Source organism: Cnephaeus nilssonii (genome assembly GCF_951640355.1).
Source record: "Cnephaeus nilssonii genome assembly, chromosome: 5".
NCBI classification, from domain to species: Eukaryota; Metazoa; Chordata; class Mammalia; order Chiroptera; family Vespertilionidae; genus Cnephaeus; species Cnephaeus nilssonii.
In genome coordinates, this window is record NC_137076.1 from 92,949,315 (window position 1) to 92,973,811 (window position 24,497).

The 24,497-nt window shown below is 43.9% G+C and overlaps 1 protein-coding gene across 1 annotated transcript in view; it reads right to left on the reverse strand.

The window, feature by feature from the left end:
• Positions 1–19,662: 19,662 nt before the first annotated feature.
• TIMD4 (T cell immunoglobulin and mucin domain containing 4) overlaps positions 19,663–24,497 on the reverse strand; it is a 37,874-nt gene continuing 33,039 nt past the window's right edge. The window contains exons 6-8 of the mRNA XM_079772442.1: positions 23,231–23,324; positions 21,806–21,845; positions 19,663–20,850 (exon numbers count right to left, since the gene is read on the reverse strand). Of these exons, the coding sequence (XP_079628568.1) occupies positions 20,766–20,850; positions 21,806–21,845; positions 23,231–23,324 (219 nt within the window). The 3' untranslated portion in view covers positions 19,663–20,765. The remainder of the gene's footprint in view (positions 20,851–21,805; positions 21,846–23,230; positions 23,325–24,497) is intronic.

Below are 24,497 nucleotides of genomic sequence, written 5' to 3' on the forward strand. Positions count from 1 at the left end.
TGGGAGGGGGAGGGGGAAGGGGAAGGGAGCAAGGAGCGGTATTAATAGTGTGAAGGTCTGCTGTACTCAATTTGATTTATAGAGCCATGAGGAAGCCCCTAGTCCCTCCAAAATTTTTCCCTAGTTCCAGGCAACAAATAGTGTCAAGCCACAGTGTCTGGGAGATTTTGAATTAAATGCAGTAGAAACCAATAGCTCAGCAGTGCCTGCTGCCAAATTCCCTTACCTGGAATCTCCTGAGAAATCTCACCGAAACAGAACTTGTTACCAAACTCTTACTCCGGCAGCTTTCTCTGGGCAGGAAGGGGATCGATCGCTTTGGAAATGGCTGCCTGGCTTCATTCTCCTTATAAAGAGTTCACGGGGACCTGTGAGGCCCTGAGCCAGGTGAGCGGACCAGGTGCAGATCATTGAGAGGCAGAAGGTGGTACGGCCAGTCCTCAAGTCCTTGAAGCCTGAACCTGGGCTCTGGCTACAGCACCTGTACACCAGTAAGCTGTGTAAAAGCTGTAGCAGCACCTGGGAGGGGGGGGGGGGCAGAAATGCAGAATCACGGGCCCCAGCCCAGACTCACAGAACCTGCATTTTAACAAGGTCCCCAGGCGATTCCTATGACATATTTTTGGAGAAGCACAAATGTTGAGAAATGCTTGCTGTCAAATACAAAGCAGCAGAAAAGAGGAGTCCCTCCCTTTCAGCCTAGCCTGGCAAACGTTCCAGACGTATTATCATCTCAGATCTTGACCTGACACTGATGCCCTGGGAACACTCCTGCAGGGAAGCACGCCCTCCCCGTTCTTCCTGCGCCAAGCGGCGGAAGGAGCAGGAAGGCTGCGATGGAGGCTTTGTTCCAGGTTTAATCACTAATCGCTCTGATGTCAGGCAAGTTCTCTGCCCTTTCCACACCTCATTCCCCACGTGTGACATGAACACTTTAGAAGTAGACCATCTTCCAAGCCCCCTCCTGGGCAGTGCCGGTCTACAGTTCTATCAATGAGAACAGCATCCGCTAAGCGGTCTCCGGATCACAGATGAAAATGCCCTCCAATGTCTCCCCTCCATTGGCCCCTGGATTAGACGAGGCCCTCTTGTCAGAGCCCCTTTTGATCATGGTTGTGCTTCCCACCCCATCACTCCGCTGGAAGACCTCACATTTCCCTGGAGGCCAGCTGGCCTGCATTCGGACTCTGCTTCAGGGAGTCCTCGTAGTTAACTCGGAAGACAGATGTCTGGAAGTCTAAGCTGGTCAGAATATCAAGCTCCAACACACATCCACACCGAGACTCACTGAAGATGAATATTTTAGATTGCTTGGTATTTGCCATCTTAGTTTTCCACAACCCACGTGTCTGTAAGCACAGCTGATTACTCCTTAACATAGACTCCAAGGGTAAAAAGTCTCCTTAAAGATCAAGTGCCCCTAATTATATGTAAATATCCCCTTTGCAATACCCTGAAACATTTTCTTTTCGTCTCTGAGTATCCCCGTTACTAAGAAAGCCAATGGCAGTTCTTGCCATTCCACCTGTTTTCTAGAAAGTTCCCTCAGTTTGTGGATCACAGAAATGACTTCCAGTCACACTAGCTCCTAGGACTGGTTCTTCCTTGTAAAGCCCCACTATTCAGGGTAACCCAGCTATTCTCTGACTAAACATCCCCAGTTCCTCCTCAGAGATTGGCTCAATTTCGTTCGTATGTTCACGTCCCTTTAAGAAGCAGCATTTGGACTGGAAATCAGCACCTACTGGGCATGGCAGAGAGCAGGACTCCGTCGTGGATGTTCTGCTGGTTCTCTTCTTTGAGAGGGACGTGTGGCAGGATGATATCGAGGTATCAGCTTCTTCCTGTGTGTCTCACATGCCACCAGACCAGGTAGTGAGACCTTTGTGCCCCCTTACTCCTGGGAGGTTTGTGCTACAAGTGCAAGAGCAGAAGTCGTCCTCAGAACGCCCTTGACTTTGGTTTTCCAGAATCTTGTAAGCCTTGGCAAACTTGCGGTGGGAGGTGATAACAGGAAGAGCAGAGAGAGTGGGATGACTTTGAAGCAGAGAGGTTGTGGAAGCAAGAGAAAAAAAGAGAAGCCCCAAGGAGAAAGAAATCAAGACAATTTAGGAAGTAGTGGAGACCTCTGCTGTGTGGTGCTTAAGAGATTCGGCCTGATCTTGGAGAGGCAACCAACTGCCTGGAGGATGAGGGGGGCTGGACTCCAGTCATTGGCGATTAAACCTGGGAAAATAAATACCCCTGGACCCAAGCTTGGCACAAAAGCAACCACGATATTTGTCTTCAGGAGACCCCGCCCTCACCACCTCAGATTCCAGCGGAGGGCCTGATGGATTGAAAATGAAGGGATCCTTTCCCACTTTCTGTCTCCAAGAGTGGGATGGGACCCCCTCGAAGGGACGTTTTCATAAATATTCATGGAATGATTAAACGATGAAGTGTCTAAGCACAGTACTCAAAACTTCTTTTGTGCACGCGTGTCTGAATAGGAACATCTTTAAAATCAGCTGGTTTTCCAAGTTACTTTCCTTACAGCCCACCAGCTTGTAACTTTAGAGTCTGATTTAGAGAAAATGAAATACTTTATTTTTGCACTTGTACTGATTGCTTTAATTTTATTCCCGGTATAACTGTATGAAGTATTGTGAAGGGACTCAAAAGACAGATTTCTTGCCTCAAATGAAAGCGCTGTCTAATCTAGAGATAATGCTTTGATTTCTCTTGGTAATGGAAGAAGCTGTAGCCCAATATAAAGCAATCGACACCTTGCCGTGTCATTTTATCTGTAACTTCCTTTCCTCCTCTGGTAAATGGATAATCGTGACTTCAACAAAGTTTATTGGTATAATTCTAGATCCCCATGTAGGTGGCCATGTTAAATTTCTAATAACCATTGGATTTGTAGAAACTGTTTCGGGCATGGGTTAAAGCTTAGGCTCCAGGGTTGGAACATCTGGGTTTAAACCCTGGCTTTGTGTGGCTTTGGGCAAGCTAGTCATCCCCCCAACCCCCACAAAACTTCAGTTTTTTCATCTAAAAAATGGGGACAATAATAGTAGCTAGTTTGTAGGGTTTGGTGAGAATTAAATAACATAATCCATGTAATGTTCCTAGCACACTGCTTGCTACATGCTAAATGCTAAGTAACTATATGGTACATCGAGGAAATGGAGATGAAAACATGGCAAAATTAAACACATCATAAAAATGCAAGGCGTCATTATTAAATACTTGCTATTTCAGTTGATTGGATAAGAAAATTTCCCATTAAAAAAAAATAAACATCTGGACCTAAGACATACATGATTATAACAACAAAGGAGAGAAAACATTTACATCCACAGATGGGGACTGTTGCTTATTTGGGCCTAAAAATAACCAAGACAGTGATATAACTCAGATCCAGTTTTCATAAATATTCATGGAACGATTAAACAATGGAGTGTCTAAGCACAGTACTCAAAACTTCTTTTGTGCACGTGTGTCTGAATAGGAACATCTTTAAAATCAGATGGTTTTCCTTTATCTGCGAGGCAGATGATACACAGGTCTAACCAATAATTCATCCTGGCAAAGAAACTCATTACTCAGCCAAGGCTGTGACGAAAATCCTGTCAGGAAGCCTGTTTTGGCTAAACAAAACAACTTCATTTAATGCCAAGTGAGTAACCTAAATTTCTATAGATCACCCATTCCGGGATTAAACATTCTGTATCTCTCTTAAATATGCAGCTCAGCCCTGGCTGGGTAGCTCAGTTGGTTGGAGTGGTGTCCCAATACTGCAAGGTTGGGAGTCCTATCCCCAGTCAGACACATACAAGAGTCAACCAATGAATGCATAAATAAGTGCAATAACAAATCTCTCTCTCTCTCTCTCTCTCTCTCTCACACACACACACACACACACACACACACACACACACACACAAACACACACACAAATAATTTTTAAGGCATACATCCCAGGCCTGGACATTCATGAGCTTCTATATAGCTTGGCCCTGAGTTTGTGGTATCTCTTTGAAACTACCAAATCCACTGGGTAGAACAAAAGAAACTTAAAGAACAGATCTGGAGAAGCCAAGAATTTAGAGTGGGAAGTCCTCAAGGCCAACCTCTCTTGTAATCTGTCCATCCCCTTCCTATCTGGTCATCCTCTTCTTTGTGACTAGTACTGTGAGTGGGGAGTTTACTACCCATTTCAGTGAAAACTCTTTCCGTTTCAAATGACAGAAAACCCAACTCAAGCTAGCTTAAAGAAAATGGGAATTTATTTCCTCCTATCATGGAGAGTGAAATCTGAGATCATAATTTCCGTCCTGGCATGATCAAGTGTCAACCTGTGTCGCTAGGGATTGTTTTTTTATTCCCATACCCGAGGTCCACTTCCTCTCAAATTCACAGCCCTCGTGGTGCACAATGGCAGCTACAGCCTCCCATTCTCTTCTTCAGGGTCAGCAGGAAAAGCTCCGCATCCTAGATAATTCAAAAGTCTTGGAATTGTGTCTTTGTTAATTGGCCTCAATTGGGTTGTGTGTCCAGCCCTGACTCACAGGAAGCAGGGGGAGTGGGTTGGGTTATTCAGGGTGCTGATTCCTCAGGCTCAGTTTACATGTGTTATGTCATCGCTAGATGGGGGATGAGTCAGCTGCAAGGGCCGAAGAGAGGTATCAAAGAAATCAGTCCATGTGGAAAAGCAGAACCAATGAATGCTAGGCGATCAAAATCTTCCTCTCCAAAATATCCACCCTGATGAGTATTCTGTTATTCCAGTAAAGCATTCCTTCAGTTACACAGAAATTAATTTTTGGAATTTTCATATTTCCACTCCCAGTCCTAAATTTGACTTCTGTGATTCCAGTGCTGGTCCTTCAGCCCTTTGAGGACAGACGTCAAATCTCCCTCGGTCTACTCTCCTCCACGTTCAATGTAGCAACATAAAAGGAAGTAAACTTTTTGCATAAAAATAAGTCAATGCGTGCTCTAAAGCAGCCACCAAGTCTTACTGTAACACAAAATGTCACTGTAATTCCTGTTAAATTCACCTTAGTTTCAAAGAAAATGATTTTGTTATGAAATTTGGTCATGATTGCAACCATGATTTCGGATGCCTCCTAAAGGTGGAGAAAAAGTGTCAAAGTCTAGAACCCACCAAAGTTAGGGACGTGGATAAACTAGAAATTTATCAAAGAATCAGAGGCTGTGTTGGGTTGGAAAATGAAGAAATCTTTCCCCACTTTCTGGCAACAACGCATGTCTCCAAAAGTGGGGTGTGACCCCTGCAAAGGGGAGGGGAACCTCCACAAATGACTGACCAGTTTCTTTCCTTACAGCCCATCAGCTTGTAACTTTAGAGTCTGATTTAGAGAAAATGAAATACTTTATTTTTGCATATGTACTTATTGCTTAAATTTTATTTCCAGTATAACTGTATGAAGTATTGTGAAGGGACTCAAAAGACAGAGTTCTTGCCTCAAGTGAAAGTGCTGTCTAATCTAGAGCTAACACTTTAATTTCTCTTGGTAACGAAAGAAATTGTCCCTCAACACGGAGCAATGTGACCCGGTGTCATGTCATTTTAGCTCTGTGTCTTATCATTACTAGAGTGCCTTCTCACTCATGATGAAAATGGAAGGAGCTACTTGGTCCTCGGCACAAACTTAAAAACACTTTGCCTTTGTGTTCTGAGTTGGCCAAAAGGAATGAGGATAAACTGATACTGGTCTATTACTGAGCAGAAAGCACCATATAAAGTCAGTCTGAGATATTATCCTTAAGGGGCTTTTTCTGTAAGAAAATCTGACTCACGTAGATGGGATAAATCGCACAACTATTTTCCTTTCACTTCTTCATGGCGGTGTTCTCCACCTGGTTTCATGTATGAGTGTTTGGCAAATGGTGTTAGGTTATCTGGGGGGCTTAGAAACATCGTGTTTACTACCAAGAGCTAATTAAAGGGGGAAAAAAACAAGGGAAGCTGGTCACTCAAATATCTAGCATTCAGCTGGAGAAAACGGCACCTAATCCTTCACTAACACTTCACAATGGGTATTTTACAGTAGCAATGAGATAGATCCCCAAGCCTTCCTAACCGGGTGTATGCAGCGCCGAAGAAGATTGCTCCAATCCTTATGGAATCAGAGATGGTTTAGAAATTTCTCTGGATTGATTCCGTGGCGAGGGAAGACGCTCTTCTGTTCTTTGGAGCATCCTGTTGTGGTCCTTGCCTCTGGAATCGGGCACTTGGTAGACAACGGTTCCTACTTCAGCTGCTGCTTCTGAATTTTTAACCAGCTTTGGGGGGTCTTTCCCTCCTGGCCCTGGGCCGAGTACTGCTGCGTGAAATCGCTGGGTAACGACCGGCCCCCCGCTAGGAGGCGGTGCAACTCAGCAGCACACCTCTCAGCGGCCGCCTCCAAGGCCTGCGCCTTGGTTTTCAGCTCCTTTTCTTTCGTCTCTCCCAACACGCTCGGGGCTGACTCATTCAGTTGCTTCTCCAGTAAGGCTTTTTCCCGGAGGTACCGGGCTTGGGCCTTGGCCGCTGTCTGGGCTCGGGCGTTCTTTAGCTCCTCCTGTAATGTCTGCAATTCTTTGTACTGTTTCTCCCTTATCTTGGACATCTCCTTCGAGGCCTCCAACTGCTGCTTCAAAAGGGGTGCTAGCTCTCCCTGCTCCGAGAGCGGTGCTGTTTGAAGTTCTGGAGTTGGTTTCGGCTGTTGGGAGGCTAATTCTTGTCCCGGTTGTTGGGTCTCGCCACTTTCTTGGGCAAAGTTGTTCCACTGATTTTCAATTTCCCTTCGGTACTCCCTCGTCTTGTAGTTCAGGTTCGCCAGCATGACTTTGGTCTCAGCCTGGATGGGTAACTTTTCGTTGAGGAGCATCTCGGTTTCCTTCCTGACCACCTTTTGCTGGATTTCCGTTTCTTTGACTTGGTGGTCCAGCTTCATCATTTCCACTGTCATGTCTATAAGCCCCTTCACTGCCTGTGTTGGTTTCTCTGACTTCAAATAATTACGTATCAAACCGAAATACGATGATACAGGGCCAATGCTGGAGTCCTCCGATGGGCCAGGTAGGCCTGATTCCTGGGAGGTGTGCTCAGCACTACCATCCACTGCCCAGAACCCTCGCGGGTCCCAGTTCACCTGGGGACTGGACGAGAGGGTCTTCGGAGGCATCTGGACCCCGGAGGGCGCTTCACTGGGGGGCCCTGGGGTCCGGGAGGATGCTTCACTCAGCGACACCAGGTTCGGGGAGGATGCTTCTTCACTCGGGGGCACTGGGGTCCGGGAGGATGCTGCGCTCAGGGACCCCGGGGTCCCTGGGGTCCGGGAGGATGCTGCGCTCAGTGTCCTGGATGGCACTTCACTCGGAGACACTGGGGTCTTGGAGGATGATTCATTCAAGGGGACCCGGGTCCTGGAGGGCGCATCTTTGGGCAGCACCGGGGCCTTGGAGGGCGCTTCACTCTGCGGCAACCGGGTCCTAGATGGAGTTTTAGGATTTAGCAGCACCGCGGTCCTGGATGGAGCTCCCGGCCTCATCCGCACCGGGGTCCTGGACCGCCCAGCGGAGGCACTCTGCTCCCCGCCGGGGACTTTGGTTTCCTCTCCCTGGGGGCGGGAATTGGGCTCCATGGCCTTTTCCCTGCTGCAGGAGCCCTGTCCCAAGGCTCTCAAGTAGCCAGGCTGTCCCAGGAATAGGGGCCAGTGGCCCCAGGTCCCTTATCTTTATGCTGAGAGCGCCCTCCTCTGGTCGCTGGCAGCCCGGCTCCTAGCAAGGCCAGATCCCGGTCACTGTCTGGAGTGGGCTCCAGGGCAGACTCCTGAGTCAGGTGAGCAGTGGAAGAGGCTCCGACATCCGGCATCCCCTCGCCCTCCCCTCTCCACCTGGTTGGAGCCCTTGGGGCCTGCTCTGCTTTCACAGCTTGCAATGTGCAAGATGGAATGTAGGCACCTCCCTGGCCAAGTCAGTCTCCATGGTGACCAGGCAGAGCCAGCTGAGCTCATAAAGGGGGCTTAGGGCCCCAGTGTGTCTTTTGTTCTTAAAAAGAAAAAAGATTCTGAAGTTTCTATGGTGGGCTGCAAAGATAAAATCATGAGATGGCCAAGATGTTTTTAGAAATGACCAAAAAGTATTTTTTAAAAATCATCAACTATGTATGGAACCACAAAAGATCCCCAAATAGGCAGTAAATCCTGAGGGGGGCAGAGAGCCAGAGGTCTCCACTACCTGACTTCAAATTATACTACAAAGCTACAATAATCAAAACAGCATGGTATTGGCAGAAAATACACAACCCCTGCTAAGTTCTGGAAATCTACTCATATCTTCTCCACATCGTAATTTTGTCATTTAAAGAACATTACAGCCCTGGCTGGTGTGCTCGGTGATTAGAGCATAGCCTGTGCACCAAGGGTCATGGGTTCAATTCCCAGCCAAGGGGACGTACCTGGGTTGCAGGTTTGATCCCCAACCCCCATCGCATTGGTTGTGGGAGGCAATAATCCATGTGTGTCTGACATCAATGTTATATATATATATATATATATATATATATATATATATATATAAATATTCTCACGTGAGGATTAACAACAACAACAAAAAGTAGTTTCATGAAAAAAATTATACAGCATGTCATCTTTTGAGATTGGTCTTTAAAAAAAACAAAAAACTAGGCATAATGCCCTTGATCAAGCCAAGTTCTGTGTACCAATAGTTTGCTGCTTTATTTTGCTTGAGTATTCCAATGTATTACAGTATCATTTGTTTAATCACTCTCCTGTCGAAGCGCATGAGGGTTGTTGCCAGTTTGGGGCTATCTATATAATAAAAGCTTAAGCAGCCAGTATGGAGGAACAACCAGAATAACTGATCGCTATGATGTGCACTGACCACCAGGGGGCAGATGCTCAATGCAGGAGTTGCCCCCTGGTGGTCAGTGCAATCCCACAGGGGGGGCACTGCTCAGCCAGAAGCTGGGCTCACGGCTGGCAAGCACAGTGGCAGTGGCAGGAGCCTCTCCCACCTCCGCTACAGCACTAAGGAGCAGCAAGCTGAGCAGTAAGGAGCAGCGAGCAGGTGGGCGGTAAGGAGTGAGGGCTCCCAGACTGCGAGAGGGTGCAGGCCGGGCTGAGGGAACTCTCACCCCCCGACCCCGAGTGCATGAATTTTGTGCACCAGGCTTCTAGTATTAAATAAAATGCAGAAGTTTTTCTATGAACAAAAGTCATCATTTATCTTAGATAAAATGCCCACAATGACATTTCTAGATTGTGCGATAATTGTTTGCTTATAATTTTAAGAAATTTACTAACCCATTTTCCAGAGTGACTGTTCATTTTTATTTCACATCAACCATGTAATTAATACCAATTTAAAGCTGTTAAAATGGTAGATATTATGACATATATGATGTCTATATCTACCTATAATGATTTGATAATTTTTTGTAAGAGACATACATATAGATATCATATATTTATGGAATATATAATTTTTTAATTAAAAAGGTTAAAGTTTGAACATTTTGGCTGGGGACTATAAAAATTGGCATAGCAAATTTGAAAAAGAGCCAAATACAAATTCAAGAACTGATTTAAAAATAACTGAAACTAGGAACCCAGCGAATTAGTTAAATATCATATTAGACTCAACTTAAAAGAGAATTTTGAACTCTAAAAAGGATAGAAGATGCCTGGTCAGTGTGCTCAGTGGTTCAATTCCTGGTCAAGGCACATGCCTGGGTTGTGGGCTAGATACCCAGTAGGGGGCGTGCAGGAGGCAGCTGACCAATGTTTCTCTCTCATTGATGTTTTTCTCTCTCTCTCACCCCTTCCTGTCCCTCTAAAAATCAATAAAAGCATACATATATTTTTTAAAAGGATAGAAGAAACAATTCACAATGTTGCTCAGAGGGACAAAAGATGGAAAATTCAGAAGAGAGGCTATGAAATATGAATGATATGCTGAGAAGATGAGTGTTTTTAGTTCAAATACAGAAAGAAGAGAGAGAAGGGGCTGAGGAAAAAAATGGAAGAAGTCATAGCTAAGAATTCTCCAGACTTGATCAAATACAGGAATGTATAGATTCAAGATGTCCTGAACTGGATAAATAGAAAGAAACCCAGACCTAGACACATCATAATAAAACTGCAGAAAATCAAAGACAGAAAGAAATATCTTCAGTGTGAGATAAAAATATTAACTTGAAAAGAGCAATTGTTGGAGTTAAAAGTTGACTTCTCTCCAGCAGGAATAGAAACCAGAAGAGAGTACTAAGTTATTGTCAATATGCCGAGAGTAACTGCCAACCTCGAGTCTAAACCCAGGGAAAATTCTCCAGAGAATGAAAGCCAAATAAAGACATTTTAAGATACATAAAAACTATCAGAGATCACTGCAAATAGACCTGCACTAAGAAAATGCTAAAGGCTGTATTTTAGGCAAAAGAAAAATAAAACCAGATGGAAATACAGAAATTCAGAAAGGAATAAAGAGCAACGCAAGGGGTAAAACTGAGTAAATGTTGAATTTGTAAAACAATATCATGTTGAATTAATAAATTTACATATAATTAAAATGCATGATAATAGCATATATCCAAAGAAGATTATATGGAAACAAAGTGGTTTAGGTCTTGGATAATCTAGGAGGAAAGTAATAATATTGACAGATGTTGAAATAATAAAGATGCATGTAATCACTTCTATAAAAACACTAAAAATATTGAAATCACTGCATAATTTTCAACCCAATAGAGAAAAAAATTAGTTTAAAATAAATCAGTCTAAAAGAAATAAAGAAGATAAAAAGAAGCATAGAGTGTGCCGAACAAATAGAAAGCTCAAAGTAAGACTAGATTTAAACCAAAATCATATCAGCAGTGGAATTCCACATCTCCTTAGAGGTCCCTTCAAATCCACTCCAGAACAACTGAAGTCCTATTTTGGTCCAAAGGGTGTATAAAGACATTGATATTCTTACCCTTAAGCCCCAACAAATCAGTGTGTGAAGAGTTTGTAAGCTGAATTTTAATAAAATTCAAATGTACTTGAAAAAAAAATCATATCAGTAACTCAAATATAAATAAATTACTCTAGTTAAAAGTTAAAGGTTGTTGGGCTGGAAAACAGATCTAATTAAATGTTATTTACAAGGAAAACTGGCATTTTCATAACAAAATTAATGGAAGTATAAGTTGGGAAAATGGTTTGGAGTGGGCTTTGGCAATAACTACCTACCAAGATTTTAATTAAATGTAGCCTTTGAATGAGCAATCCTGCATAAAGGAATTTACTATCAGTTGTGTTCCTATTCATGCTCAAAGATATACACTTAAGACTGCATGTAGTCTATAATAGCAGAGGGTTGGTTGCAATCTAACTATTCACCAACGGGAACCTGGTTAAATAAATATGACACATTCATAATAATCTTTAGTATATTTTCAACAATTAAAAATAAATTAAGTAGAATTTTCCATGCTAATAGGAAAAGATATTCACAACATATTATGTAGTAGAAAAGAAGGTACCAAACAATTGTACACTATAATCTTTTTTGTATAATAGAATATATATAAATATATACACCATGCTTGTTTATCAATAAAGCATTTGGGAAAAATACACAAAACAGGGAATGGTGATTTTCTCCAGGGAAGGGGACTGGGCATGGCAGGAAGAAGTTGAAAGAGATAACATATTTAAATTGTATGTATAATTTTTTTTTATTAATCCTCCGAGGATATCTTTTTCGATTGATTTTTGGAAAGAGTGGGAGGGAGGGAGGCAGAGTGAGAGTGACGAAAAGAGAGAGAGAGAGAGATCAATTGATTGCTTGCTGCATGTGCCCAGACCAGGGTCAGGGATCGAACCTGAAACCCAGGTACATGCCCTTGACCGGAAATCAAACCCTCAACCCTTCAGCAGCACATGGGCTGACTCTCTAACCACTAAGCAACCAGGTGATTTTGTTTTTTTCAATTTCAATTATATTATCTTCTTTTTTTTTTCAGGGTGATTTTTATATAATAACATAACTAATGCAAAAATCATTTAAATTTTTTCTTTGGGTATAGTAAGATTTGCAATTGAAAGCTTTCTGTTTGGCTGGAGTATTACCTTTGCCTTCTCATTTTTCCTTTCTGCCTCACACACACACACAGATCATCCACAAATGTCTTCCTTCTCCAGGCAACATCAGAATCCTCTCATGTGGTATTCACACTTATAACAATAGGCCAGCCAGCAATACAGGCCAGGGAAACTTTAATTACCCCAAGTTCAGTATGAAGTAACAGGGTGAGATATTGCTCTTTATAAGATGAATGTGGTCTTGGGTTGTATTGAAGAAAAATGTGATGGCCTCTTTCTGTTCTATGGTGGTCAGACCTCTGCATTCATTTCAAGCAACCCTATTTTTAACAGCTTTACTGACTTGTAAATTACATGCTATAAATTCACCTATTTTAGGCGTACAAGTCAATGTTTTTTTAACATATTTGCAGAGTTGTACAACCAGAACTACCATCTAATTTTAGAACATTTTCATCAACCCAAAAAGAAACCTTGTGCTCATTAGTAGTCACTCCTCAACTGTAAGTAACCTATACCCTCAATCTTAAAGCAACCACTAATCCTTGTCTCTGTAGCTTAACCTACTCTAGACATTTCATATAAGTGAAATCATACAAATTCTTGTCTTTCATGTCTAACTTCTTTCACTTAGCATAATGTTTTTGAGGTTCATACACGTTATTCCATAAATCAGTACTTATTATCTTTTCATTGCCAAATAGATTCCATCGTGTGGATATGTCACATTTTATTCACCCATTTATCAGCTAGTGGACATTTGAGGTGTTTCCATTTGGGGAGCTATTATAAGTAGTGCTGCTATGAGCATTTGGTACAAGTTTTCATGTGTTATTTTAGGGAGGCATTATGTACCTACTCAAAGAATCACTGGGTCATGTGGTAACTATATTGAACATTGTACAAAACTGCCTGTTTCCAAAGCAGCTGCACCATTTTGCATTCTCACCAACAATGGATGAGGCGTCCATTTCTCCACCTTGTCAACTTGTTCTTGTCTGTCTTTTATTACAGCCATCCCAGTGGGTGTGGAGTGGCATCTCACTATGGTTTTGATGTGCATTTCCCTAAGGACTGATGATAGTAAGCATCTCATGTCCATATTGGCCATTCATTTGTCTTCTTGGAGAAATTTCTATTTAAATTCTTTGCCAAATGACAGCTGTAACAGTTGTACAGAGACCACAGGAGTACGTCGCCTTGGAAGAATTTGAGATGGAATGCAGAATGAAGGCAGAGCCAAATCTCAGGCAGGAGGAGTGTTCAAGAAAATTAGCTGTGTACCAGAAGCAATAGCTGTAAGAACCAGATATGAACTGGGCAGTGCTTTGGGGTTGACCATGGTGGACCAAGGAAGACCAAAACCAGCACTGAACACAGAGTCCAAAGACAAGCAAAGGTAAAGCAGACAGAGCTCAGAAAGGATGGCAAGACAGAGTGGTTGGGATCTGGAAGGCTAATGCAAGCACTGTTTGAATATGAGCCTGTGAGCCACTCTCAGACCTACAGAATTCCACTGGTTGAGGATATTTTAAAAATGCAAGTATTAGGACCTAATTCCAGACTCCCCGAGTCAGCATCTCTGGGATTGGCCCCAGCTATCTGCATTTCACCACGTTCCAAGACGATTCTTAAGCTCTCCAAAGAGGAGAACCACAGATGAAAGGCTATATACACAGCTTCTGAGATAGCCTGCAGGTTCAAGGTTCCAGTTCTCCAAGCACACTGGAGGTATCCTCACTGGAGATACACCGGTCCTGCCCACAAGTTTCAATAAACACATCATGCTACACATGCCCAGGCGGGAGAATGAATTAACAACAGTGCCTACCAGTCACAGAGCACCTACCTGTGCCAGCCACTGTGCCAATCGCTTTACTGGCATTGCTATACTTAATGCTTATTTATGAGAAGGGTCCAATTACTCCCAGTTTCTAGATGATGAAGCAGAGACTTAGAAAAGCCAAGCAACTGGTCCTGGGTCACCCAGCCCAGCAAGAGGCAGCTTCAAGGTTCTGGGACAGTTGGACTCCAAGACCTGTGCTCTTTCCATGTGCTGTATTGCAAAGTTTTTAAAAAATAGTGGGGTTTTTTTAAATGCAGGAGTATGGGGAGGCTGTAACATTAGTTGATGGAGAGTCTTTGATTAATTACAAGACTTTTTCCCACCACTGCATGTGCAGGGTATTAAGGTGAAGCAAGACTGCTGTCTCTTCTAATCATCTTGATACCCAGCCAGAGGGTATTGTCAGGTTGTATCATCTCATTCAGGCCTTTTTTTCTTTTCTTTTCTTTCCTTTTCTTTTCTTTTTTTTTTTTTTTTTTTTTTTTTTTTTTCATCTCAGTGAAGAAGAGTCTGAGATTATTTAGGAAGAGATTGAAATCCAAAACTCAGAGGAACAGATTAAAGTGATGCAGAGGCATTCCAAATCAGGAGAAAACAATGACAGGACTTAGTTGATGGAGCTGCTGAAAGGAGATAAGACACCCAGGGCCTCTCAGAGGGAGCAGAGAGGGGAAGGAAAGAAACAATGTAGGGAACAGAGATAAAAGGGGAAGGGATCAGAGATAAGAGGCAGAATGAGGACAAAGCCAGGGAGGAGGACAAAGCCAGGGAGGAGGACGCACAGGGGTCTCTGCAGGAGTGTGGGGCCCAGGCCACTTCTTTTCTCTTTTGCTTTTTTGAAGTCTATCAAGGCACATTTTAAAAGAGGGGAGGAAGCCGAATTTGTGGTATATTTTGAATAGTCAATGCTGGTCATTCAAGAATGTGAAACCCAGGCCCCAAGTCTCTTCTGGCTTCATGTCCTTCACAACCCACCCCCCCCCCCACCACCCCTCCTATTTTCAGCTTTGTCATATTCAAACCGGCAAGGCGATTAGGGGGAAACTGAAAACTCCCAATTGAGTAGTCCTTTCCCCCTACACAGGAGTCTGATCATTAAGAGATCGCGGAGGTACTGATACACCCGGAGGGGCCACAGCTCAGGGATAAGGCCCGAGGGTTGGAAGCTGCTCAGGAGTTGGAATCCCAGCTCCACTGCGGACCAGCTACTATCAAAGCTTGCACTTCCTCGTCTGTCAAACATGGATCCCACTGGCAACTCCCTCATAGAGAGACTGTTAGGATTAAGTGAAATAATGCAGGTAAGGCGCTGAGGGTAGTGCTTGGCACACAGCAAGTGCGCAAATTGTGTTAGTGATGACTACTAGCCCTGTTACTAGGTCCAAGTGCAAAGCGAGGCACACATGGCGGGCACCCCGTAAAGATGACATTGATCCATGGGAGGAATCAGGACACTTAATTCCAATCTGCCTCTCTCACTATGCTGGGAACCCAGAGTCACCTTACCTTATGGAATTATAGAACCTCTTTCCACTTTTCTCCTCTATAAAATGGAGAGGGGCCCTTCCTCAGACACAGAGTACTACGTGTTTGAAACTGCTTGGAAAAGTATGAGACAGCAGAGAAATGTAGAAGTGGCTGTTCCCGTTCCTCTAACATTGCACTTTCACCAAGCTGACCGCTTTGCCACCCTTAGGAAGCTTCATGGCAGCTGAGAGTGTTTGTTATCATTTGCCTTCGCCTCCCAGGGCCAAATGTTTCCGTCTCGTTCCTCCATTGACTCCCGACACTCGCATCAAAGGGATGGTTTCCCAGCTTCAAGGAGGTGTGTGTGCAGAATTCTAAACATTCCTTTTCATCCCTTCATTCTTTTTGCTCCTCAGGTACAAATATTTGGAATCATGAAAGGCATAATAAAGAGAGAAATGGCTTTGTAGTCTGTGAGCTGCCTGGGAACAGGGAGTGGGTCTGTCTTGTTTGTGGCTATACCTCAGCACCCAGCAGGGCCCTCGGGAACATGGGAGACAATAAGCTTTTGTGGGATGAGTGAATGTGGCAGAAATCAATGTTGTCTACCCAACATCCACTCCCAGTTTCTCCCAGGCTGACTGATGCTAAATTTTGGCTGAATGGCAATGTACACAGCCTGGGAGCTGAGTAACAATCAGTCCTAGAAATTAGTCCTAGAAATCTCATTTCCCTTTGCCAAAGGGTGGGCATGTGACCCAGTGAAATCTATGGCCAATGAAATACATAGGTAACTCTTCTGGTAACTTCTATGAATGATTTTCCATTTTGATATGGTGTTAGAGTCATATAAGGGGAAAATACTGCTGAGCTAAGCCCACTTCCTTCCTCTGTGGGATGCTTGTGCAGAGGGCACAGGAGAGCTGTGGCAGCCATCTCGCAACCATGAGGAAGACCCAAGAACGTCAGAGACTGTCATATCTACCTTACTGAAGCTGTTGGCCAACTCTGGAACTGCCTAAGCCCAGGTGTCTAATTATGAGAAATAATTCCCTAATTAACCCCTACTTTTTAGCTTTCTTTTACTTGCAGCTGAATACAATCCTACTGAGACAATGAACGATTGTGCCCAGAGGAGGGTCTTTCATTATATTTGGGTACAAGAGAACAGGTTAGTTGCCTTATTATCAAGTTCCAAAAAAAAAAAATATGTCCACTTTATCATTTTCATATTTCCACTTTCAATACCACTTATCATATTTCTACTTTAACATGGAAACCCGCTGTGCTTCTCTTAAAATCTCAGTGTCATCTCATTACCCATTGGAGGTTTCTGAACAGACTAAGGGTGCCACCTTGACGCCCAGACGATCCTTATCTGTTTATCTGTCCTGTTTTCTCATTATCACTTTCTACAGACCAAATACAGGCATACCCTGGAGATATTGCTGGTTCCATTCCTGACCACTGCAAAAAGTGAGTGTCGCAATAAATCGAGTCGTAATCTTTTTGCTGGTGGAGGGTCTTGCCTTCAACTTGTAAAAAAACACATCAGTGAAATGCAATAGAGTGAAGGGCAATCAAACAAGGTATGCCTGAATTATATCTAGGTCTTAATTGCTTTAATGGGCCTCATCCATAGTAATGGGGACATTTAGGTGATTATCTAGTGTCCTCAGATCTTCTTGAGCAATTTTATTGATCATTTCTTTGAGCAAAATCATGCGGGGGTACTAGACCCACATAAACTTGTATCTTAGGCCAAGAGTTATCCTGATTAATAGCAACATTACTTTCTGGAGCAAAGCTACCCTCCCTTAAGAAGTGGTTTACAAACATTGAGGCTTATTAGAATTACCTGAGGTGCTATAAAAGAATGCCTAATACCCAGGTCTCCCCATGCCAAATAAATCGGGACCTCAGAGGGGAGTCAAGCATGAGTAGTTTTCAACTTGCCCACATGACTCCAATGTGCAGCCAAGTTTGAAAATCAATGCTTTACTTCCCAATCTGTAATGTGCATGTGAATCACAGAGAGACCTGGTTGAAATGCAGATTCTGAGGGTCCTAGGGTAGGGACTGATATGCATTTCTAACGAGTTCCTCCTTGATGATAATACTGCTGGTCTGAGCCCCACATTTTGAATAGCCAGGGTCTAGAATCTAGATGCAGCAATCTATTCTAATGATGGATCTGAATGAATTAAACTCTACTTGAGTCCAACTGCAAAGCCACTCGCGCACACACAATGATCACTGCAATAGAGTCCAGAGCAGGGGCTGTGAATCAAAGAACCAGAGGGCTGCTGCTCTTGATCTAGTTTAGTCGTGGACTTACATTGACCAACCATCCCAGCTGGCCGAGGACTGAGGGAGTCCCAGCATGTGAGAGGAACTTTGAGGTTTCAAACGAGGACAAGTGGTCACCCTAATTGTGGTGGTGTTTTTTAAAAAGCAACAGAAGAGCCAAGCTTTGAACTTCCTCATTCTAATTCCTCTTTCTGGGAGTGGCAGTCCACCATGGGGTCAAGGATGTGCTGGCAAAGATGGTTCACGGAAGAGAAATGCTGAGTTGCATGTACCAACAGGAACCTACTGGATATGACCTTGGGAGGGTAAATAATCGGGCATAGCCAGGTGGACTTAGGAAAATCCAAGGACAAGTCTATCACCTGGCTGCAGAGCGAAGTCTAGGGTACTCTGGCACTGTTTCCTTGTCCCCGGGGGAGGGGGGAGGCGGGTAACTCATTCCCCCTGTTTGGCCCTCAGTTTCACCAGCTAAACAAAATGAAAGATGTCTTTCCTGCTCCCCGGTCCCCCCACTCCATATGCAACATGGATAAAGCCCAGGATGGCAGACCACCACCTTTTCAGCTCAGAAAGTGAAACCAACCACCTTGTTGTGTGAGCAGCCGGCTCCAGTCTCCCCAAGCGCCTTCCTCACCGCATTAGCATTCATCTCATTCCAGAACAGGTCCCCTCCTGGTCCTTTGAATCTCAGAGAGCTGAGAACCCACAGCATTCTTTTTTCTTTCTTTCTTTTTTTAAGACTGTAACTTGTTTATAAATCTAAATGAAACTCTATTTCAGACTCAGTGGCTTCCTCCTTCTGCTCTTGCCTCCACCTGGGGAGCCCACTTCTCAACTCTTTGTTTTCTTTAGAGAGACAGAGAGCCTCCGCAGCCACCCATTGCTGCGTTCCTGTTAACCTTTCATTAAGCCCGCTGACAGCTGGCCTCAGCTCTCAGTGAGTTAGTTCAACACATTCCCGTTTCAATGTGTCCCACCTGGCTTCATTAAGGCTCCTGCCAGGTTCTCCACTTGCCGCTTCCTCTGCAAATGCAAATAAGATTCTGAGTAAATAATTTGCGGACCAGGGAAGATTGAACTATAAAGGGGTGGGGAATTGGAGAACTGTCAAAACCCTCAGGCTGCTCAGGATTTGAGTAAAGGAACATCTATTTGGGACCAAGCAGGTCAATGCCGCCCTCTGCAGGCATCATGTCTTTCCTTCGAGCCCCCAGTGTGTGGGGTCCTTGCTGCCTGCCAAGGCTCAGTTCTGTCCCTGGGGGGCTGGACTTTTGTGACCTCAGGCAAGTGCCTTCATCTATCTCTGCTTCTGTTTTCTCAGCTCCAAAAGCAAAAATGATATGCCTGGCCCATTGGGGCTGCTGGATCCGTGCGAGGAATCTACAGGCTGTACCAATGAAGAATTGAGACTGATTTTTTTTTCCTCTCTTAAAAGTAATGTCAAAAGAGTAGACATAGGAAAGGTGGCTTCCTTGGAAGACTGTGTGCTTATTGCATTATTTCTGCGATTGCCCTAAACATACCAGGCAGTATGTCAGGGAAATTCCTTCCAGGTCTGGTGACTTCCCACATTTCTGCCCCACCAGAGGCCTCCCTCATTCAGATACACATTCTTTTCATTCATTCATTCATTCATTCATTCATTCAACAGCCGTTTGCTTTCATCTCTCTCCCTGGGTCCTTCATGCCGCAGTTATGGAAGTTTTAAAATAAATCTGTTCCTACTGAGGAGCACATTTCCACGAACTGTGTTTAATCTGGGTTGCCTTACAGTCAGATCATGCGTTGGCCCTGGTTGAATGTCCACGTCACTCACTGCATTTTGCTCTGATGGACTCTTGATCCCAAAATTAAATTCCCCAAGCAAGAATTAAGATGTGACACCATGGTCACCCCTAAAGACACTCAAATGTGAACAGAAAATAATAGAAAACCAAGGAGTTTTGGAGATGACATCAGTTCCTGCATTATTGATGAAGCATAGACCCAGGGCTGCTCACACCATCCCTGGAGTGGGGCACTCAACGCTGACAGTTGGGCACAAAAGGAGAGATGCAAATGCATCCGCAGCAAAGTCAACTAAGGGAGGGGAGGGACCAGAAATCATGTCCCAGAAACAAGGTAATTTCCAGAGACATAGGGTCTGGTATACCTGGAGCACTACTGAGGAGGCTAAAAGGGCTAATTCCAATGTAACCCTGATATTTAGGGCTAGTTATCTGAATCCAAGCCAGTAAGCTCAGTGTACATTCTTGATAACCTATAATTAAGTCACTACCTCCTTCCCAGATACTGGTCTTGCAGAACCGGTTACAGAGGCCATTGGACTGTGGACAGTACACTGCCCAGAGGGAGGGCTCCTAACTCTGACACCAGGCCAGACCACCAGATATGGCCTGGAGACCCCCAACACCGGGGGGCCTTCTTGCAAGGCCCGAGAGAAAAGGACCGGAAGCATAATCCATGCTTGTGGGACAAAGATCACAGGGAGGGAGATATAAGGGAGGGCCCCATGCGTGTTCCTTCAATCAGATTTGGAAGGCTGTTCCCTGAGTCCGCTGACGTTATTAAACAGTGTCCCTCCTACTTCCTCAAAAGCGTCCTTGGTCTTCTTGGTCTTCTGCAACACTACCACGTAGAGGAGAGATTAGACGTGTTCTGTGTGAGCACCATGAGTTCAATGAGGACTGACAGGCAGATGCTATCTGGAGTTGGACTTTGCTTTATAGATTTCTAAGTCTCAGAACTGCCCTGAGATTGCATGGGCTCCCCTGGGTGTGGCAGTGAGCTCATCATCACTGAAAGTATTCAAGCATAGTGAGCAAGATCACTTAGCAGTGATGCTGGGAAGGAGATAAAGCACTGGGCAGAGAAGGTGTGGTCTCTCATGTGCCTTCCACTTGTGAAACTAAAGCAAGACTAGCTCAATGACACCAATGGAATAGATGGGGCTTTAAAAGCAAACAAACAGACATTCTAAGACTTGTGACAATTCACACATCCTACCCCTGTCCTCCATTCTAAAAAAAAGTGGCACGTTATAGTGTGAAAAGACCGTCTTCATCTTCTCTCCCATGCTGTAGGTCATCGAGGACGTTTTTACTTTCTCCAACGTTGTGTAGCCTACAGAGAGAAAAGAGGCTGTTAATGCGAACCCCCAAGACCAGGAATAAATGGATAAATTACAACACAACTAACCGAGGCTGTCAGAGTTAAAAGGGCTCAGAGCCCATCCAGTCCAACTCTTTCATGTCACAGATGGCCAAACTGAGGCCCTATGGGATAAAGGGTTTTTGTCAATCTATTTCAATAGGGAAGTTAGAAGTTTCTATATTAGAAAATATAGATCACAACCTAAAGGCATTTACTTACACACACAAAATCTACAACTGTGACCTTAGAAAGTCACCTTACTGAGCCTCAGTTCCCCTACTTCTTAGTATTTATTTGTTAACAGATATTGTGGTATTGATGCACTTATTAAGTGAAGACAAGGCTTTCATCACAGTTTATACCAAATCTTTTTATTCCTTTTCCAGAAAGTTGTAGAACAGGACAAATATTCCAAATCCCTTTTTAGAGACTCTTCAAACGATTAAACACAAACAAACAAACAAAAACACTTGCTCCCATGGGTCCCAGGGTGTACTAGTAATTGGGCAGAAGAAGCCATATTCCAGGAATGATATTCGATGTGTTTTTTCACTTTTCATACTGCCCACTCTCCTCTCCATGAACTCCGGTTTAACGATGTCCTTTTAAAGTGAGTTGCCCAGAGTTGAACAAAGAACTTCTACCACAGAATAGAGTGATATATCACCTTCTTTCTTTTGCATGGCATACTTCTATTAATGCAACCTGCCTTTGCAGTTGCATGTTGGACAATGTAACAGTGTTAACCAAGGCAGAGGAAAATGTGAGCTAAATTCCCACCTCTTTTTCACCTCTAATGTCACATCTCTCCAACCCTGTATTTAATCAGAACACAAGCATAAGTCATTAAACCACTGAGTAGTATCTAATCATTTGTAACACCTTGTTCTATCATTACAATGATCAGTCATGCAAGATGAATTACCTTGTATGTTTCTGGAAGCAATTGATTTTCATGACTTTCCCTGGAAAGACAAAGCCACAGTATAAGCAGAGTGCTGTGCTAGGACATTTGAAATGCTGGGGAAGCCCACTACTATCTTAGGAAAAGCAGAGGTAGTCTAAAGGTGACAATTTGGGGACTGGAAAGCTATTTCTTTTCCTGGATCAAATGACTGCTTTGTTAGGCCCTAGGCAGTGCCCATCAACTACAAAGTTATTCCAACGCTGTGGGCAATGGTGTTAAGCTGCTTCACACCTGAGTCATTTGCCCACCCACAATGCAAGTACACATTTGGGTTTTAAAACACTTCCTTATGAGGCTCACCCAGAATATCCAAAACTGTGACATGCCTCTGTAAATTTCCTTTGCCAGTGTTCACTACGGGGCAGGTTTCAAAATACACAAGTGTCCCTTGTGCTGCTCAAACAGGCTGAGATGAATACTAGTCTTATCTCCTCACTTGCTACCTTGAAACAGTTCCTGTTAATGACTAGAGAATTATTTCCCCCCGCCCCCACCATTTTATAGCAGGACCAGGTGCCACATGCCTATCCTTTGCATGAAAACTATAAACCTATTTCATGACTCCTTTCTGTAGTATTGTAAAGCTTCTTTTTGTAGTGGGAGGTGGGGGCACGGTCATGGACCAGCTGGAGAATTTAAATAACAGCTATAGACCCTTCCCCTTTAAAAATGCAAATAAGAATGTACAAGCACTTTTGTACATGATTTCAAGGGACTCACTCGTCCCCTAAGTTGTATCTGTGGACCCCAGGTTAAGAAAGCTTGCTTAAAGGGAACAAATAAGAAGCCCAGGGATCATTCGTGGCTTTCTTCCTGGGACAATCCTAGCCAGAGGGGGAGGCTGGGCCAGGGCTTCCTCCACCCAAGACACTGATAATAAGAGCACTTTCCACTTAAGGCACTCACGAGTGCGGGATGTGTTAGGCACTTCAAGAGTCTAGGGCTGCAGACTCCTCCCAGGCCCAGGCCCTGGTTGGGCTTGTGCAGAAAGGCAACCAATTGATGTGTTGCTCTCACATCCATGTTTCTCTCTGTCTTTCCCTCTCTCTTCCACTCTCCCTAAAATCAATGGGAAAATATCCTCGGGTGAGGATTAAAAAAAACAAAACAAAAAGAGTCTAGTCAGGACTGACACAGAGTAAGTGTCCAATAAGTGAAGGTGCTCTCTTATTTCCCCCAAAACAGAACTCTATTAGGAAGATGATACACGAAGCCTTTAGCATCCTCAGGAGAATGGCTTTACCCATCACCTCCTTGACCAGGATGGGGACAATGACAGAAAGGGACTCTGGGAAATGGAGAAAAGGAGCAGAAAGCAGCATCGATCTGCTCCCACATCCTCCTGGAGTCTCCATAGCTCTAAAGGGCTTCACCCATCCTTACCTCGAAGAAGAAGCGCTACAATCAATGCACACAGCACAAATCCCAGGGAGGGAGCAATGATCTTCGCAAGGAAGGAGCTGTCCACCCCGCTCAACTGTGAAACACAGGGAAGATGATTGGGCCACTTGTTTCTGAATATTCGCACTCACATGAGTTTCCCGTCCCAACCACACCCTCCAACGGCCAGAGCTTCACTGCATCTCACCACCTTTTGCCCCATGTGTCTCATGATCAAAACAAAGCCAGCCTTACAAATAAAAAATATATATATTTTTTAGCCCGGCTGGTATGCTCAGTGGTTGGGCATCAACCCATGCAACAGGAGGTCACCAGTTTGATACATGGTCAGGGAACATGTCTGGGTTGTGGATGTGAGTTTGATCCCCAGTAGGGGACGTCCAGGAGGCAGTCAATATATATATTCAATATATATTTCTATCTCTCCCTTTCCCTTCCTCTCTCTGAAATCAACACAAATATATTAAAACAAGTTTTTCTTTACTTTCTGAAAACCCAAAACATTGACCAGATATGGGCTGTGGGGCACAGGGATCTGAGGGTAAAAAAAATAAAAATTAAAAAAAAAATGGTTCTGTGTGCTGTGTTCACTGTCAAATCACTAGGCTGGGCACTGCCTGAGTCCTTTGAGCTCTCCCAGGCCCTGTGCAGTCCTTCTCATGGATGAATCAGACTTCTAGAGGCAACAAGATCAAAGAGAAAAATGGAACTCAATGTCACATTTCCTATAGCAGTGATTCTCAAAGTGTAGCCAGGGAACCCATGAGATTAAAATGATGTTCATGAGACATTACTGGCCATTTTGACTGTCCTTCTCTCCTGAGCTGTACAGTGGAGATTCCCAGAGGTTACATGGGGTGTGATGGTATGGAGACATGAGAATCTAAGCAGATATGAGAATCTCTCTGTCTTCTGTCGAGCCACATATTGAGATTTGTGAATGTAAAGCACTGCCACTTTCCTCACTTATATTTTTTCATTTGGGAAAAAATGGTGGCAGGTGACAATTCTGCAGGGTGTCACTAATCCTGGGCCAATTGGAAGAAACACACAATGATTTCCCATGTATTTTTATTTTTTGTTTTTTGCTTTTCAAAGCATCTGTGCATATAGAAGTCATAATAGTTATGTTATTTCTGCTGAGAGTACAAGTCTACAAATTCCTTTGCTATTTCAGAACATTTGCGATGCATTTTGCAGCTTCTATATAGTTTCTCTCCCTAATCCATTCCTGCAAACCCCTGATGTA